The 19010-nt window shown below is 41.4% G+C and overlaps 1 protein-coding gene across 3 annotated transcripts in view; it reads right to left on the bottom strand.

Moving 5' to 3' along the window:
• The window catches only part of ERAP2 (endoplasmic reticulum aminopeptidase 2), a 40812-nt gene extending 33668 nt beyond the window's left edge, over positions 1-7144 (bottom strand). Inside the window, exons 1-3 of one of the 3 annotated variants that reach the window (XM_082723876.1) lie at positions 6653-6756; positions 4974-5056; positions 3253-3947 (exon numbers count right to left, since the gene is read on the bottom strand). In XM_082723876.1, the coding sequence (XP_082580002.1) occupies positions 3253-3806 (554 nt within the window). In that variant the 5' untranslated portion in view covers positions 3807-3947; positions 4974-5056; positions 6653-6756. Of the gene's footprint in view, positions 1-3252; positions 3948-4973; positions 5057-6576 lie in introns of all 3 variants that reach the window. The other 2 variants (XM_082723875.1, XM_082723877.1) reach the window with 2 other exon arrangements.
• Positions 7145-19010: the final 11866 nt, after the last annotated feature.

The following is a 19010-nucleotide window of genomic DNA, read 5'->3' on the forward strand; positions in this document are numbered from 1 at the left end:
TAAATAAATAAATAAATCTTAAAAGGAAAGAAAGAAAGAAACAAACAGCTGGAATGCAGACTTATTGGAGAAGGAGGGAGAATAAAACATCTCTAGGGTCAGATAAAGGATGAGAAGGGCTGGGAGGGGGGAGAGGGGTTGCCAGGATAATTGTGCCTCAATTTACTTTGTTTCTATAATATAGATTGGACAACGGGGCTAGGGATCAAAACAATTTGATTTGCTTGGAACTACAGGCTTTATTTGGTAGCAGCTACTACAAGTATAAAGGAATTCCACATGCCTGGAATAATTTTCACAAATGGGAAATTTTGTTTACAGTAAGTTTACAGTGGGAAAGGAAAAAGTTTAATATTTTTTTTTCTGGTACTTGCATAATTAATTTTAGCTCTGCCTGTAAAGTAATGACTTCTTACTTCTCAAAGAACTATTGTTGACAGGATTATTTTTATATTTGAAGTTAAGTTGTGTGTGTGTGTGTGTGTGTGAGAGAGAGAGAGAGGAGAGAGAGATCCATGAGTCTATTGACACTGTGCTGCAAATCATCTTATATGTTAGATCTACTATGTGACTGAGGATGAAGAGAACTAATTAATCATCAGAAGAGTCAGAAATAGCCTGAAGTTAGTTATGGGAGACATGTTGAAAAGTCCTCCGGCTCTACTTAAAATAATAATAATAATAATAATAGGGACGCCTGGGTGGCTCAGTTGGTTAAGCAGCTGCCTTCGGCTCAGGTCATGGTCCCAGCGTCCTGGGATCGAGTCCCACATCGGGCTCCTTGCTCCGCAGGGAGCCTGCTTCTCCCTCTTATTCTGCCTTCCACTCTGTCTGCGTATGCTCGCTCTCGCTCGCTCTCTCTCTGACAAATAAATAAATAAAATCTTTAAAAAAAAATAAATAATAATAATAATCTCCCACTCCAGTTTCCCACATCTTCCAAAATAATACCCTTAAAAAGTATGTCCTTGTGGTGGAGTCCTTGTCACTTGAAAAAATGAAAAAAGCCATCACTGGTCACATGCTGCCTTAGTGAGAAGTTGGTAACTTCCCTATACAGTACTATGCTGGCTGAGAACAAGACCCATAACAACTGAGACTGCAGTGAGGAAAGTGTCCCAAGGCGAGGAGCAAAGACATGGGCTTGGGGAAGAGCTCTCCTACGTGGATCACTGGGGACCGTGGGGGTGGAGAACATATGAGTCCTCAGAGGGTAGTGAGCACATAAGATGGGAAAGAAGAGACATGTAGCAGACATTGCTAAGGTCCCCTATTCATTCCTCTTCTTCAACTCCAGTGGAATCCTGATTTTACTCAAGAAGAAAATGTGCTCAATTTTTAAAAAATCACCTCTTCAGGGGCACCTGGGTGGCTCAGTGGGTTAAAGCCTCCGCCTTTGGCTCAGGTCATGATCCCAGGGTCCTAGGATAGAGCCCCGCATTGGGCTCTCTGCTTCCTCCTCTCTCTGCCTGTCTCTCTGCCTACTTGTGATCTCTGTCAAATAAATAAATAAAATCTTTAAAAAAAAAAAAAATCACCTCTTCAGAGCCCCTTGCTACTTCTTGGGGCAATAAAACTCCTGTCCTGATTGAAGTCATTGGGTGGGAAAACTTTGTAAAATACTCAGCTGGCATGTTTCTTTTTGCCTTTTTCTCCTCTCCTCGCCCACTTCCCCTTTCTTCCTGCCACAATGTGGACTTAATGCCTAGAGGTGCAGAAATCATTTTGTATTAGGAGGCAAGCCATATGCCAAGGGCGCTAAACAGAAAGATAGAAGCAGCCTGGGTCCTGGATAGCACCGGAGAGTGCTGTGGCAAACCGGTCCTGTCCTGTTTCTGGACGTCTTGCTGCATGAGAAAAGAGTGGGCCCCTATGTGGTTAAACCACTGTGTTTGGGTTTCTCTAACTGGCAGTGGAGTGTCACTGATCAAAGGTGTGAAAGCACCAAAACCCTCCCAGATGGACCCTGGCTCTGGACAACCAAAGAAGCCACCCCCATGGAACACCACGGATGCCTCTTTTTTTTCCTAATTTCATGTAACTGTCAGAAAATTCTGTTTTACTTTCCAAAACAAACGGCAAATTCAATCACTTCTCTCCATAAGCACTGCCACTAGCTTGGCCCAAGATACCCTCATTTCTTGCCCCCACCACTGCAATGACCTCCTAAAAAATTACTGTCCCCTATGTCTCCTTCTCTGTATCATACTTGCAACATACACTTGAGCTTTATGGAGCATACATACATCAGATCATAATCTCCTGATGAATTCCCACTGCACTGGAGGAAAAGCCTAAACTCCCTACAAGTGGCTCAAAGTCTTTGCCTGATATGACCCCTTTCTACTCTACTTCTGTCCTTTATTCAGTGTCCTTAAGCCATGCTGGTCAGTCAGTCCAACCTCAGAACCTTTGCACTTGCTGTTCCTTTGTCTGGAGATACTCTGTCCAAAGATGTCCTTATGATTTTCTCCTTTTTGGAAAACAAACAAACAAAGAAACAAACAAAAACCTCAAAACATTGCTCTCCATTTAAATGCATCTCCTTGGCAAGGACTCTTCTGACCACTTTGATCAAGGAGTTCCAGTCCCCAACTACCTTTTCTTTCTATCACAGCCCCTCAATTTATTTCCTTCTTAGCATTTATCATTTACCTTGCCCATTTAATTTACTTTCTTGTTCTGGTTGTCTCTTCCTACATATCTTACCACTCTACATTCAATGCCTAGAACATTGCCTGGCACATGGTATGTGCTCAATAAATGGGAGCTCATGAAATTGACCATATTTCCCAATTCTGCAAACACACTTGATCCTGCCTTCTAGATTTGAATCATGCCATTTCTTGGGGAATGAACACACACTCTCACTTCCTTTCTTTCAAACCAAACCTCACTTGTGGTTCTTTCTGGTCTCAGATCAAGACTCATCTTCTTTGAGAAGCCTTCCCTATTTCAGCTTTCTGTGCCATAACCAGCCTTCCCCCTAGCACACCAACATAGCTGTCTCAACACAGTCACATATTGGTCTCTCCTCCTAGTCATTCTTCCTCTAGCTGTTTATGCCTTAGCATTCTGTGTTCTCATCTTCACTGATATTTCCTTAAGAAACAGCAGAGCTGCTGCTTCTTCCAAGTTTCCATGGTTTATGGAACTTTTCGAAAATGACTGCTGAGATGTGCTCCTTGGCAAAGAATTGTAACCCATAAGGAAAGTATCATAAGAGACTAAACAGCTAGAGCAATGTCCTACCTTGTTTTACCACCATGAGTTCTGTATGTGCTTTTATAAAACCCTTGAAAACCATTGGCTAAGTTGGCCTGGAAGTCGATAGCCACAGAGTATCTCAAATCAGTCATTAGTGCCTCTGGAACCAACAGTGCAATTTGTTGATGAGCAGGATAACTCAAAACATTCAGCCTTTTTCCTGGTTTCCTGTATCTCAAATCTTCCTCTGATTGAAGGATGACATTCATGATTTCAAGGTCTTTGCTGTGCAAGATGATGAATTGGGTGGCATCTCTGACCAAGACTTCAATCTTCTCAGAACCAACAAAGTCCAGGGAGGTAAGATTTGGATGGACCAAAAGGTCATAGTGGAGAGGAATGACCACCCTCGGGAGCCTTAGCTCGTTCCAAGGAAATTGTTCCCCATTGGTGGCTACGGGGAAAGCCCCAGGGTCCTTATTGAATGGATCAATAGATGACGTTGAAAATTGAGAACAAATGCATATTTTGGCCATAATGGCTGAGCAGTAAAATCCCATGTAAATATTAAATATCAGTTTTCTGCATGGATTGGCCATTGCAGAAGAATAGATACTAAATCTATTCTCTAGAAGACAAATTAATATCCAGACTAAGTCTCTTAATTCTCTGTAGCACTGTACTCACTCCAGCTACATCACACAGGATCTGAACGATACGTTTCAATAAACGGATTTGACCTAGAAGGAAAAAAAAATTCATAGCATGTAGAAAATGAGTTCAATTAATAAATTACTCTTTTAAAAAAAGTGTGGGAATGGAGAAAACCTGCTTTCATAGAAAGAAGCCAAATAACCACAAAATGAAGTAGAAATTGAGTTATCATTTGATTATTACTAAAAATCCTGTGGAGGCCAAATGAAAGGACTATGCCTTAAAATTTTATGTGTAGAATTCCCTCTGCATTCCTATGCCATGAACTTCAGGCAGGTATGTAAATTAATTGAGTGCTAAATATTTTTAGTATTTGGCTACACCATTCTGGCTGTATCCTGGATGCCTGAAAATTAGCTGCACAGGTGGTCTCTATTTTGTCTTGAGTCACAAACTCTATATTCTTTGGATACCAGTTTTAATTATTTGCAGCATTGAACTTCACCTCTCTCAATGAATAAAAGTATCTGAATGGCCTTATTCTATGGTTGTTGTTGGAAAGGATGCTGGTCAACGTATATTTTCAATATATCAAAAGCTAAAGAAATAAAATTTGAGTTTATAATATTCTTAGTGAGAATACTTAAAAATTGTTTTGGTGTTCTTCATCTTAGGCTACCTTTGCAAGTGCAATTAAATCAAACTGAATGCACTGCCTCTAAATAGGACTTAGATGATTTATCCTTATTAGAAGGGTAAAATCACAAAATATAAAGTGAGGACAAACAACATTGTTAGTTTAGGTGATTCAACTCTGACTCCCACCTGGTCACCTGCTTCTATTGACCTCCTGCCAGCTCCAACCCAGTCCATGAACAGTCTCCTTCCCCGCCTTTTTTTTTTTTTTTCATTAGCAAGCTCTTCAGAATTAATTATCCCAACAGTTACTTTAATTCTCCAATTTGTAATATCACTGCAGACAAGCACGTATTGTTAAAGGGACAACAACAACAAACAAGAATGGTAAAATAAAAAATTTCAAAGCCAAGATAAGGAAACAACTTAAGGTGCCATCAATAGATGAACAAATCAAAGTGATGTGCTATATATACCTGCAATGAGATGTTATTTGGCCATGACAAAGAAAGCAATCCTGCCGTTTGAAACAACATGGATGGAACTTGAGGACATCACGCTAAGTAAAATAAGTCATGCAGAGAAAGACAAATAAATATTATGTATCAGGTTTCTGGGGAATATAAAATAGCTGAACTCAGAGAAACACAGTGGAGTAGCAGCTACCAGTTGGGTACAAACTTCAGTTGGAAGGTTTAACAAGTTCTAGGGATCTAATATACAGCATGGTGATTACAGATAATCATACTATATCTTGCACTTGAATGTTGACTAGATTCTCACGGTCCTCGCAAAAAAATAGGTCCGTGACTTTCTCACTGCAAAAAAGAAGTGGTGATTATGAGATGGGATGGAGGTGTTAGCTGATGCCAGGGTGGTAATCATTTTGCAATATAAAAATGTATCAAATCAAGGTGTTGTACACTTTATCTTTTTTTAAAGATTTTAAAAATTTATTTATTTGACGGAGACAGAGAGAGTACAAGCAGGGCAAGCAACAGAAAGAGACAGAGAAGAAGACTCCCCAGTGAGTGCAGAGCCTGATGCAGGGCTCCAATCCCAGGACCTTGGGATCATGACCTGAGCCAAAAGCAGACGCTTAACTAACTGAGCCACCCAGGAACCCAAAGTGTTGGACACTTTAAACTTACACAATGTTATAATGTCAGTTATATCTCAATAAAGCCGGGGAAGATTTTTTTTAATTGAAAAGATGATGACACTTCCTTCTTTTTCAAATAAGCATTAAATGGTGGCTAGGAGTGCCTGGGTGTTTCACTCTGTTGAGCGTCTAACTCGGTTTCAGCTCAGGTCATGCTCTCAGGGTTCTGGGATTTAGCCCTGCATTGGGCTCTCTGCTCGGAGCCTGCTCCCCACTCTGCCTCTGCGGTCTCTCTCTCTCTCTCAAATAAATAAATAAAATCTTAAAAAAAAAAAAAGAAAAGAAAGAATTCATGTGAAGATTTTGGCATAGCACCATAATTAGTAAATACAAAGCACATAAATGTTAAATATTAAACCATTACTGTGTTACTATTACTTGAATTCTCTGGCATAGATTAAGGACTGTTTCCGTCTCCACTTGCAGCAGACACACTCCAAGAAAGCTGTATTTTACTGGTAAAACTGGAGAGAAAGGTCTTGCTACTTACTTATATTCGTATAGCCTTTAGCCTTAGATCAGTAAGGACTTGAAAAGCCAGCTAATATGTCTTTGGTGTCCTGGTGAAGAAACTGAGGGGAAGTGATTTTACCAAAATCACATGAGAAATTTCAAGCAAAATTGGGATGAAAATAGAGCCCTTGACCCTTAGTCTGGGGACTTTCCTTTATATTCAATAGCACTTCAGTGAAAAACACGTCCTGGGATCCAAGACAAGAATTGCAGGAAATGTTTGGGAAAAGCTAAGAAATCTCCGGAAGAGAGAGTGAGTCAGTAAAGCTGAAGGATTCTTAAATCAAGTCCCAACCTTAACCTCACACACACATGCCAACGATGCAGTGCCAGATTCCCCCCACCCCCTTTCTCGGGAGCCTCACTTAACATGACAAGATCTCCTCAATATAGCAGTTTTATACCTTAAGTTCCAGTAATTATCCTCACTGAAAAGTTCTGAGTCTTAAGAAAAATGGAAGAGAAATGTTGAGGAGTTACCTTAATCCACGCTGTTGCAGATTTGAATGAAAGGGAATTTACTTTTGATTTCACTTTCTGTTCTGGTAGGACCCGGAACTTAGCATGCCTACTGATTACAACACTGGCTGGTCCATTAGAGTATAGACGAACTATAGATGGTCGTAGGACAAGAGCTTTAGCCCAAAAGGCACAAGACTTCCCCCTGCTTCAAGCCCTCCTCCGTCCTCTGTGAAAAGACCATATAATTGTTTTGATTCTGCCCCTCTCCAGTTTGTTATGAATTCCTTTTGATTCTTCACTTTCAATTTCTTTCTTTTCAAATTTTAAACAATGCCTCTAGTCATTAGAGTAGTCTAGGTCCTCACTACTTCTCACAATGACCTTCAATCAGGTCTCCCTGGCTCCTCAAGGTCAGGTCTGGCAGTTTACTGGTCTGGTGCCAGCCCGGACTCATCCTTGACGCTACTGCTTGATCATGGCGTGCCCAGCTTCAGACCTTCCTGGTGTTTCATCCTGTTTACACAGAGAGGCAGGTCCCCATGTGGAGACCACGGAGGACCCCACAGACTCTCTCATGCTCTGTCTGGTGGTTTTGTTCAGATCCTAGGGCATTAAAGGACAATGCCCCCATGCAAGTGCTATTCTCAAGGGAAACATAACAAGCTTGACTCTTACTGTCCAACAGCCTGTCCTCATGTTCTGGTGTTCGTGCCTCGTCCTGCCACACGTTAGAATTTGCAACCCGTGCTTTGGCTCAACATTCAAGTACTGCCATGATTCGATCTTAGCTAAATCTCATGCCTTAATTTTTTTTTTTTCTCTTTTGGGTTTTTTTTTTTTTTTTTCATGTCAACCTGGATAAATGATTTGATAAAGCAGAGGAGCGAATGTCCAAGAGGTGGCCTCCACCGAGGGCTAGAGGCACAGGGTTGAATGGGGACCCTAAGGGTGGCATTGTGTGTAGTTAGAGGGGCATAGTGGGGTGGGGAGGTTGACTGGAAACAGGTGTGTGTTGTGGGGAGGGGGCAAAGAAGAGAAGGCACCACTGGCTGACTCTTGGGTATGTAATTCTGCATCAGGGGAGGGAAGGGGCAAAAGTTGTAGAGGAAGCTGGGGGTACTTTGGTGACATTCTCCGTCACAGGGCCCAGCTCAGTGTGTGCATGTTCTCAGAACTCTGCCCCGCCCAGGATAACAGGGTTCTGGGACTGGGCTTCAGAAGACAAAGTTGAGGAAGTTCCAGGTGACTTCCCAGCTTATTACTTAGAACTGTTTCTCACCAAAATGGAGTCCTAATTTTTTTTTTTTTTTTCTGATAACAGAATAAGCTTTGGGATGTTTGTGGCCCAGAGAATTCACATATCTCACTCTTTCACTTTACCCTGGCCTTTGAACCGTTCCTCATTCAGACTCTTCTTAGTGGCTCTCTCTAACACAGGTGCACTCTTGGGATGCCTGGGTGGCTCTGTCGGTGAAGCCTCAGTCTTCAGCTCGGGTCCTGATCTCAGGGTCCTGGGATCGAGCCTCCTGTCAGGCTCTGCTCAGCGGACAGTCTGCTTGTCCCCCCTCCTCTACCCTTCCCCCTGCTCATGCTCTCTCTCTCTCTCAATTACATAAATGAAATCTTCAAAAAATATAAAACAATCAAAAATAAAAGAAGAGCCCTCCTACCTGCAGGCATGCTGACAGCCACCACCCAGTGTCTATCACCTCCTCTTCACCTCCTCTATCACCTCCTCTATCACCTCCTCTATCACCTCCTCTATCACCTCCTCTATCACCTCCTCTATCATCTCCTCTATCACCTCCTCTATCACCTCCTCTATCACCTCCTCTATCATCTCCTCTATCACCTCCTCTATCATTTCCTCTATCACCTCCTCTATCACCTCCTCTATCACCCCTGACTGCTTAGTTCCTTCCTTCTTAGCATTTGTCAACATCTGATACTGCATTATGTACTGATGTATTTGTTCATCTGTCCTTTCACTAGAACATAAGCTTCTTGCAGGCAGGGAGTTCGGCTACTTTGTTCATTCCCAAATGCCCAGAGCCTGACCTCTCAGTTCATACCTGCTGACTGAGGGAATGCGTTTGCAATATTTTCCTTTTTTTTTTTTTTTTTTCTTTTTTCCATTTCAGATAGCCCTGGGCTTGCTCCATGCTTCAGGCAGACAAGGGAACTTTACATCAATGGATGTCCCCAGCCTGGCCTGTCCCCATCTTCCTGAAGCTGCACTCTACATGTGAGATATCTCTCTCCATGTCCCCTGTGTAAACCTACTTGTCACAAGGCAAATACCACCTTGGAAGTGACACAGGCTCAATTCCAGTCCCTAACTATGGGGGCTTGTTCTGTTAGTGCTACTGACTCTTATCTTCTGCTAACAGGTTTGTGTTTCATATTGTTCCTTCAACGATCAACTCCTGAAGGCTAGGGGCCAAGCAGTACACCTCCACCTCTTCCCAGCACCCCACAGGTGTGTGTACCTCATAGGCCCTCAACAAACAAGTGAGAATGAATGAGTGAAAATGAATTTTCCCGAGAGTTGAAACTTACTTGGCAAAATGTTCAAAGATTTTTACTTATTTTTAAATGGAAAATTTCTCAAATATATTACAGATGTTTCCATCCCCTTAGGGTGTTCTCAACAGATTTAAATTTGAATGGCTCAAGGTTTTGTTTTTGTTTTGTTTTGTTTTGTTTTATTACAAACTGGACCTAAAGTCAAGAGAATTGAACTTGCCATCTTCTTAAAGTAAGTTACTTCCTTATGTCCAAATTAGAGACAATAATTCTCTCCTTAATTATTAAATAGGGTTATTGTCAATGTCAGAATCAATTTGAGACAATATGTAGAAATCAGTTTATAAATGTTTTATGGACTTTAAAGTTGTTTACATGCATACTACCTTGATAATAATAATCAGTGATTATGTTATGTTATAATAAAATGCTGCCCTTGAGGCCAAGGAGATATAACAAATTACCCTATGTTACTATATCTTTTTGAATTCTTTTGAATTCTTTTGAATTGGATACTCTACAAAGTTTATTTCAGTTCCTCCATTATTATTAGATTTGTATTTACTTTCTATTGTTACCTTCAACTGTCCCCAGCCTCCCCCCTAGAACTGTTTCAAGATTTTTCCTTCAAGAGTGCTACAAGTTGAGGGCACCTGGGTGGTTCAGCATCTGCCTTGGGCTCAGGTCAAGATCCCAGAGTCCCGGGATCAAGTTCAGGGTCCTGGTCAAGTCCAGGGTCCTGGGATAGAGTCCCACTTTAGGCTCCCTGCCAGTGGGGAGCCTGTCTAAATAATTTTTTTTTTAAGGGCTAAATGCTGAAAAATGAACAAACAAAGCCAACTGGATATTATTGGAGGCACTCAGATGCCTTAAAAATTATTTCCTAATGCTGCCTATGTTGTAGGTGGTGAGATTTCGCCATAAACAAACAGATAAATAGCCCTCCTGACAGCTGACATGTTACTAGCGTTACTAGCTTGGCTCTTGAATTCTGACCCCTTAACATATATACAGCTTGACCTTTGTCAGTGCTTGATGCTATCACTCTGAATACCCAGCCAGCCGACAGTTCTGAAAACCACTTCCTCTTCTCAGCCTCCCGTCTCTTTTCAAAAAGATCTCTAAAAATCTATTGGGATCTCTAAAATTCTTCACAGTATGATTGTGATGGCTCTGTTTATTTTCAAATAAATAGAGCCAGAATCTGTAAAATGGTTTTGATATTTTTAATTTAAAAAAAAGAAAAGAAAAGAAAAGAAAACTTCTGATGGTACAAAGACCCAAGGCCTATGCAAAATATGGAGAGAAGGGGTTTGCGTGGGGGTGGGAACATGAAATTCACCTAGTAAACACACTCGGTAGCTTCTTTTAAACTCCCTTAGTTTCAACAGAAAAGGAGAAAAGTATAATACCAGAATTTTAAACCAGCAACTGACAGGAAGGTGGTTTTTCAAAAATTGATATCTTCAGTATGCCTTCCGCAACATTTATTAAAAACAAAAACAGAAGACTGAAACAATAAAAATCTTACATTGCTCAAGTAGAACAGAATATTAAGCAGCCCTGACATTAGACAACTGAAATTGTACCACATTTAACATTTTTATTTAAAATGCTTCTGTCATTTTCTAAATACTACCTAAATAACTGATGACACATTTTCAAACAGGAAAATGGCTGCAAAAGAAAGCAGAGCGCTTCTGAGCTTCTTAAATACTTTATTTCGAAAGGCAATTTTAATGCTTCCAAATGATAAAACTTCTGATTAAACCAAAACACATTTCTTGGTTTCCTACTATTTAAAGATAGAGCTTAAACATCCATAAGAATTTTGACCCTGGCCAGGATAGAGGAGGGACTGCGATTTCTCCTTGCACTTGAGACAACCAAACAAATGGACACAGGACGGTTTGCAAGACAAAGAATATCAGGCAACTGGAGGCAGCGATGATCCCAGAAGAGAAGGAAACAAATGAGGTCGGCCCTGCAATTGTCCCAGTTTATTGCCTTGAGGGATTCCACACACCTGTGCCTGGAGCGAGACCTTGGGCAAAGCCCAGCAGACATTTTCTGTTGAAGAGATGTAGCTGAGATTCTGGGAAAGCAAGGAAACTCGAGTTCATAGGAAAAGTACTGAGAAGACAGAGGTACAGAAAGAGAGAGGGTGCTTTGGAGATCTGCCGAAGTTTCCACTTGAATATTCAGCGGATCACTGATCAGCACATGCATGTGCAGAAAATGCATAAGCCAGAGACAGGAGCACTGGCAAGCATCCGAGGTAATGGTACTGGGCTCCCATACCAGGCAGAAACTGCCTGCGTCTGTCTACCAGTCCGACTGGAAAACCTCAAGATCAACAAACCAACAGCTAGAGTACACAGAGGGGTCTTGCCTCAGTGGGAAGGAGCAATTCAGCCCTGTCTCCCAAATCTTAAAAGCAAGATCCAAAAGGATCAGATCATTTTCAAGTAGCTTAACTGTGTCCCAGCACGAGCTCAAGAAAATTTGAGTAATAAAAAAACATCACAACCCAACTGGGTAAAAAGGTGAGTAGCGATTTTTTTTTTTTAAGATTTTATTTATTTATTTGACAGACAGAAATCACAAGTAGGCAGAGAGGCAGGCGGGGTTTGGGGTGGGGGGAGCAGACTCCCCGCTGAGCAGAGAGGCCGATGAGGGGCTCAATCCCAGGACCCTGGGATTATGACCTGAGCCGAAGGCAGAGGCTTTAACCTACCAAGCCACCCAGGTGCCCCTAGCAGCGATTTTTTTTTTTTTTAAAAGCCGTTTTTTCAGTCACTGCAGTAAGAGAGAATGCACACCATGGAGAGGGGTAGGCATCTCAGAAGGCAAATGCTGGGAAGGACTTCTTACAGGCTGTGTCAGGTGACCAAGAAGGGCTTCTTGAAGCAGGGCCTTGTTTGGGTTCAGATGATCTCAGTGGTAGGGCTACTTCTGTAAGGGCGTTTCTTAGTAAGGAAGGAAGACTGGGGCGCCTGTGTGGCTCAGTTGGCTTAGCGGCTGCCTTTGGCTCTGGTCTTGATCCTGGGGTCCTTGGATTGGGCCCCACTTTGGGCTCCCTGCTCAGCGGAGGGCCTGTTTTCTCCCTCTCCCTCTGCCTGCCACTCTGCTTACTTGTGCTTTCTCTCTCTGTCAAATAAAGAAATAAAATCTTAAAAGAAAAATAGGGAGAGAAGGGTAGATCAAGGGTAAGGCTGTAATTCATAGGGAGACACCAGTCATTCCTGTGGGTCAGGATATGGAGGTGTTTGGTCATTTTTGGGTCAGTGACAATGTTCACGTTTTGCCCGTTTTCAGACATGAATCTGAAGTTAGCCTTTTTTGGTCTTCGTCGATCTTAGCTGTAGAGTAGGTTTGTCCAGTGCTGTTCTATGAAATAGTTCATGTTCAACAACAGGTCAACACCGAGGCCTGGCTGTGGGTACCAGGTCAGCTCTTGGGGGACAGGGACTGCTTTTTTCTTTCTCATTATGCTAAGCAGGTCTTGGACTCCTGATTTTGCCTCCCTGGGTCCTATGAGGCTTTCAAAAGCTTAGCTCAGCCTATGTTTCTTTTTTCCACCCCTGAAAATGCCCCAGGCGTGATTTCCATCCTCTTGGATTTCCATCCTCTCTAGACTCTTGGCTGAGTAACTCTTGGTCTTTGATGCTTTAAAGATGTTTTCATATTTTGTCAGTGTTTCTAGTTGTCTTCACTGTGAGTCCAATTACATAGTGTGCCATTACTGTGGTTAGAAGCACCCTCTCTTCTGCCCTCTTTCCCCTGCAAAGACTTCCCTAAACCTCAGAAAGAGTTTTACTAGAGCCTTTCCCCGGACATTATCCTCATTTACTAGAACTGTTTCAACCCACCGAGATATCTGATCGCCTTACAGTGGTTCCACAATTTGATGGTCAGACAATTAAGTAGTTTTCACTCCACTTGGGTTTAGTCCTCTCTAACCCTACATGCATCACACCCTTCAGCTTTCTCCCTGCACAGTCCAGAGTATCATCTGATCATGTTCTTTGTATATAAATATAGACCCTAACAAGCCCCACCCTAGCTCCTTTTTCCTTCTCCTTTGGGGTTCCTGTGACCCTCCTCTTTTCTTTCCTTTTTTATTTTTTTTTAAGACTTATTTATTTACTTTAGAGAGAGAGAATGAGTGTGAATGGGGAAGGGACAGAGGGAGAACATCTCAAGCAGACACTTTGCCAACCTTAGAGCCCCACACGGGGTTTGATCTCACAACCCTGAGATTATACCTGAGCTGAAATCAAGAGTCGGGCACTTAACAGACTGCGCCCCACCCAGGTGCCCCTTTGTGACTCTCTTCTATGAAAATTATATATCCACCTGTTACCCTCTAATACGTTTGTATACTAAGTAAAAGTGGGTGGGCTCAGGGTTATACTTCTGAAAATGTGTTTAGTAAGCTAATCCCCAATTTTTACCTAAGAGGAAATAGAGGCCTTTTCTTTCCACTCGTGTCCTATGTTTGTACCTCCCTCGAGCCAATAACTGGTACAAAACGAGTCAGTGTGCAGTAGGTGATGATGGGAATATTTTTAAAATAAACCGTTACCAACTAAAGAAACCATAGATTATAGTTCTAAGGGCATTTATGTGCACTTTAACACTTAACTCTCTGAATTTTATTGAAATTATCAAAACAGACTGGTCACCTTATCCTCAAAGCAAGGCAACCCTGAGTAACCCTAGGATTTTCAATTCCACATCAATGTCATCTAGTAGCCAAACAATAAACCCTATTGAGAGAAGAGAGCAAAAGCAGTGGTAGCCTCATCTAGTGGTGACATGTGTAACTGCAGAGAATCGTTTGTCCTAGCACTTTGCCTTTATGCAGACATACATCCCATGGCAAATTACACAATCCCAAAAGCTCTAATCAGACACATTTATCTAATGCACAAGCTAGACCTAAGAGAATCAGGTTTATAGATAGGCTTGGATTTCTGGTAAGTTGAAGGCTAGGGGTCAAAACTTCTAGGATTCCAATAAATCAAATGTGGATACATGAGTAACTCTGCTTTGGAGGCAGAAGCTTCATGCTATCAGTGGGAACATTAGAAATGGGGTAGCTGGGCCTCCCTCTAACCTGTACTGATAGGGTGCTTTCAAGTTCATCACACTTTTACATAGAAATTTTTCTACAAGATGCGGCTCTTGAGGGCTTTTCCTCTTGTCTGTAAGAATGTTCAGAAGCCTTTCCCATTATTTGGATAAGCATTTCACTCATATTGAAGACACAAGGAGTATCAAGTAGGTCACATATCAGTTGAAGGGGAAGGAATGCTGCATTCTGTCAGGAACCAGATTCTCATGGAGCCAGTGGTGTAATTCACATCTGTTCATTATTGACAAAAAGACCATAGACAGAGGGTGCCTGGGCAGCTTAGTCTGTTAAGGGTCTGCCTTCCACTCAGGTCAAGATCCCAGGGTGATAAAGCCCCGCATTGGGCTCCCTGCTCAGCTGGGATTCTGCTTTTCCTTTTGCCCCCCGTCTTTGTGTGAATGCTCTCTCACTCTTTAAAATAAATAAATATGGGGCACCTGGGTGGCTCAGTGGGTTAAGCCTCTGCCTTTGGCACAGGTCATGATCTCAGGGTCCAGCATCGGGCTCTCTGCTCAGCGGGAGCCTGCTTCCCCCTCTCTCTCTGCCTGCCTCTCTGCCTACTTGTGATCTCTGTCAAATAAATAAATAAAATCTTTAAATAAATAAATAAATAAAATAAAATAAACCTAAAGAAAGAAAGAAAGACCATCGAAAGAGTTTCAGAAAAAGAGCACAGAAGGTAAACTAAAATAAAATTTTAGCTTTAATCTGCGGTTTGTCTTTTTTTTTTCCTAGAGGGAAATATATTTTTTATTTTTACCTCCAAAGTACATTTTTTTTAAAAGATTTTATTTATTTATTTGACAGAGAAATCACAAGTAGGCAGAGAGGCAGGCAGAGAGAGAGAGAGAGAGGAGGAAGCAGGCTCCCTGCTGAGCAAAGAGCCCAATGCGGGACTCGATCCCAGGACCCTGAGATCATGACCTGAGCCGAAGGCAGCGGCTTAACCACTGAGCCACCCAGGCGCCCCCAAAGTACATTTTTTGCCATTTAAAAATTTTTCCAAATAAACGATACTTCAGTTTTCTCCTCCATTTCCTCCTCCCTTTTTTCTTGATTGGCAACCGGGTTGATCAAATGGACACAAGTCCATGAGAGTTGAGAGAAGGAAGAGATCCTCTCCCATCCTCTGCTCAAGCTCTTCATTTTTCCGCCTCTAGTTTTTTTCTGGGTCTTTTCTAGGATCAGGGAGGGATGTAGGCAGCTGGAAGGAAAGAGAAAAAATCCTTTTGTTTCTCTGGTACTGCTTATCCAACTTTTTCTTTGTCATTGATGTTTTCTGTGTGATAAGCTCAGATGTTTCTCTCTTATGAATTTTCTCTTAACGTTTTTGGCTCTCTGCTCAAATCCTGAGTGTCTTTCAAATTACGAACTGAGATTTGCATGTGTCGACCAATAAGTTTCCTACTGAACACATGCAGTTCTACAAATTTCTGAGAAGAGAATTTTACAGTTTTAACCTACATCTAAGTAAATCACTAAAAAAACAAAAACAAAAACAAAACAAAACAACAAACAAACAAACAAACAAAAAACTAGTATTGTTCCTCGGTCCAACATATCAAAACTTCCCAATATTCTAAGGGAATTACTTTTGAACTTCATCTTTAAGAGATCCGAATCCAAATTATCAGGTATAATAGAGTTCACTGAGGGGCAGAATTCCTTTTCAAAGTATTGTATCCCTCCAAGGGTTTATACAAGTTTCATTTATAATTGATTGACCCATAACATTTTGCTTTACCATTTTATGTTGTGAAAAATAACCTTAACCCCTCTACCACAGCGGAAACGTGATTTTTGTTTATCATTTGATGGAATATTTCTGTGCAATTTATAGCAACCTGGTGGACATAAAGGGAAGCAAAGCAAATCGAAGACTTTTCCACGATCATCTCTTCTGTACTGAGAAAAATGTCATTCTCAATGTACATTCACTTTCCTTGAAAGGCTCAGAACATCAAGTATTACTTTTAGAGAAGAAGGAAGCACCTGTTTGCTAATATGAAGGAAAACAGGAAGAAAAACATGAGGGTTCTACATATTTAGCATAGATTAAGCAGCTTTCAGCTCAGCTATTCTATTAAAAATAAGGCAATCTTTCTGTTTTGGAAGCTAACAGAGCTTTCTGCTTTGAAAGTGTCAAATCACCACCACTTACAGACAAGTGAGGGTAGCAACATTGTTCATTTCCCAGCTGTTTACTGTGGATACATTTTGGCAGAGTGCTACCGGGGACTGTAACCACCTTTGCCCTCATTTGAAACATTTTGTGTCCCTGTAAATGTGAACATGTGTATGTGTATGGATGTTTCCTCCTTATAAGAATCACAATAATATACGCCTAGTAAAAAATCAACTACTACAAGAATTAGAATGAAAAGCAACAGAAACTCTCTCTACTCTTTCCTACCTATGGTCACACTTCTCAGAAGTAGTCATTTGTAAACTTTTCTCTTTTAATTTCTGATGGTTATTCACCCAATTCTAAACAACATTTGGGGTCACTATATCTTAAAATAGGGTTTTTTTTTAAGGGTCTTTTGACTCCTGGTTTGAAATATGAAGATTTCATATTGGAGTAGACATTCCTCCTACTCCAAGTTTTATTATTTTTATTTTAGTTCCTCTGTTGCCTTTATGTCTTTATGCAATACACATAAGCCTTGGTTTCTGCTTCTATCAACTTTAGACATTATCTTTTTAACCTCATATGTGTGAGACAGCAGTGACTAAAATTTACTGGAGTTTTACTATTTGCCAAACATGATTAAGAGTGTTTTACATGAATTATCTTATTTCATCCTGATAGCAACCCTCTGAGGTGTCATTCCTAATTTATAGATAAGAAAAATAAGATATGGTGCGTAGGGAATGCCTTGCTTCAGGTCACAAGGCCAGGAAGGTGGCAGAGGGACCAGGTAATCTGCATCTGAACCTATTACCTTCCACAGGAGGGTATTACATCCTGAGTGTCCCTCCCTCCTTCCTCCCTGTTCCACTTCCACCATCTGTCAACCAGATCTTCACTTTTACAGCATTAAGCTAGATAACATTGCCAGTCTATTATGTAATTATATTTAAATCTTCTGTTTTTTTCCTTAGAGGTCAGATCCAAGGTTGAAAGTCATAAGTCCGTTTACATATTGTGACTATGCAAATATTATTCTCAGCAGAACTAAGAAGTATGCCAAGATTACATTTTCTTCTCTATCTCCCCCAAATATTTGAACTCCTTCCTTCTTTCATTTCTTCCTTTATATGCTCAAGAAACATCTGAAAGCCTACTAAGTGTTAGTTAGAATTTGGGGAGAGGAGGGAGAGATGAAAACAATGAAAAATACAGTGCTATCAAACCCATGGCTTCTGCCCTTAAGAATTTACCCTTAGTAGGGGCACCTGGGTGGCTCAGTGGGTTAAACCTCTGCCTTCAACTCAGGTCATGATCCCAACTGGGATCAAGCCCCGCATCGGGCTCTCTGCTCAGCAGGAAGCGTGCTTCTCCCTTTCCCACTCCCCTTGCTTGTGTTCCCTCTCTCGCTGTCTCTCTCTGTCAAATAAATAAATAAAATCTTAAAAAAAAAAAGAATTTACCCTCTGTATAGAATTTACAGTGAACCTGTGATCAAGGAAGGCTTTGAGGAGAAGAGAGCATATAAACTGGATCTTAAAGAATTATGAGAATTTGGAAAATGGGTAGAGGGGACATAAGGAAGTGATATTAAATGATGGAGATAGGATTATATTTTGTTTGTTTTAAGAAATGAGATTTCTAAATTGCTTGCTGAGAAGCAGGGGTTTGCGCTAGAGAGGTGTGGCAGGTGTAATGGAAGCTTAGTTGTCCGCGGCTTGAACACCTGGTAAGGATTTCCACATAGAAACCAGTGGGTGTTAGAAATGTGAACAGGAGCACATGAAAAATTCAGAGTTGGAAGTTGTAAAAAAAAAAAAAAGTGATAAAGTCTTTACAGTGGATGGGTCTGTTAAGAGAAAATACAGATCAGGAAGAGGAAGGGACTTTTGGAGGACAAGGAAAGGGAGAGAGAAGTAGAGAGGTCAGGGACAGGGGGAAGAGCTCAAACATGACCCAGAAGTCAAGAAAGGAGAGACCCATTGGACTGGGTGGGGATGACTCAGATCACACCTTTAAGAGATGACTTCAGGGGAAGGTAAAGGCTGAAACTTCACTACAAAGAGCTAAGAGAGTACGGAGGGAAAACAGCTGCTGGAGTTTGGAGGCTGTTTTTTCCAGAAGCTTACAGTTAAAAAGGACAAAGAGAACCAAGGCAGTGGTTGGGGAGGGAGCGGACGGTGGGCAGAGGTTAAGAAAGAGCCTTGATTACAGTAGGAGAAAATCGAACATGTTATTGCACAAGGAAAAAGTGAGGAAAGGACAGAGGAGTGAGATCCTGGAGGAGGCACGAGGGAACAGGGTGGAAGTCTGGCTTTGGGGATCAGTCCACAAAATACGCCTTGCCGTTTTTTCCCAAAGTACATTGGAAAACCCCCGGAGGATATTGAGCAAGGAAGTGACATAATCTAATTCACATTTTAAGACTGTGACTCTGACTGCCATATGGAGGATAGATCGGAGCAGGACAAGATTTGATGCTTCTCTTTAATACACACAGCCATCCTGGGGTTAGAAATGCCATCAGTGACTTTTCAGTGTGTACCAGAGGGGCGAGCAGGTTGGGAGAATCTTAATTT

Source organism: Mustela nivalis (assembly GCF_964662115.1).
Source record: "Mustela nivalis genome assembly, chromosome: 3".
NCBI classification, from domain to species: Eukaryota; Metazoa; Chordata; class Mammalia; order Carnivora; family Mustelidae; genus Mustela; species Mustela nivalis.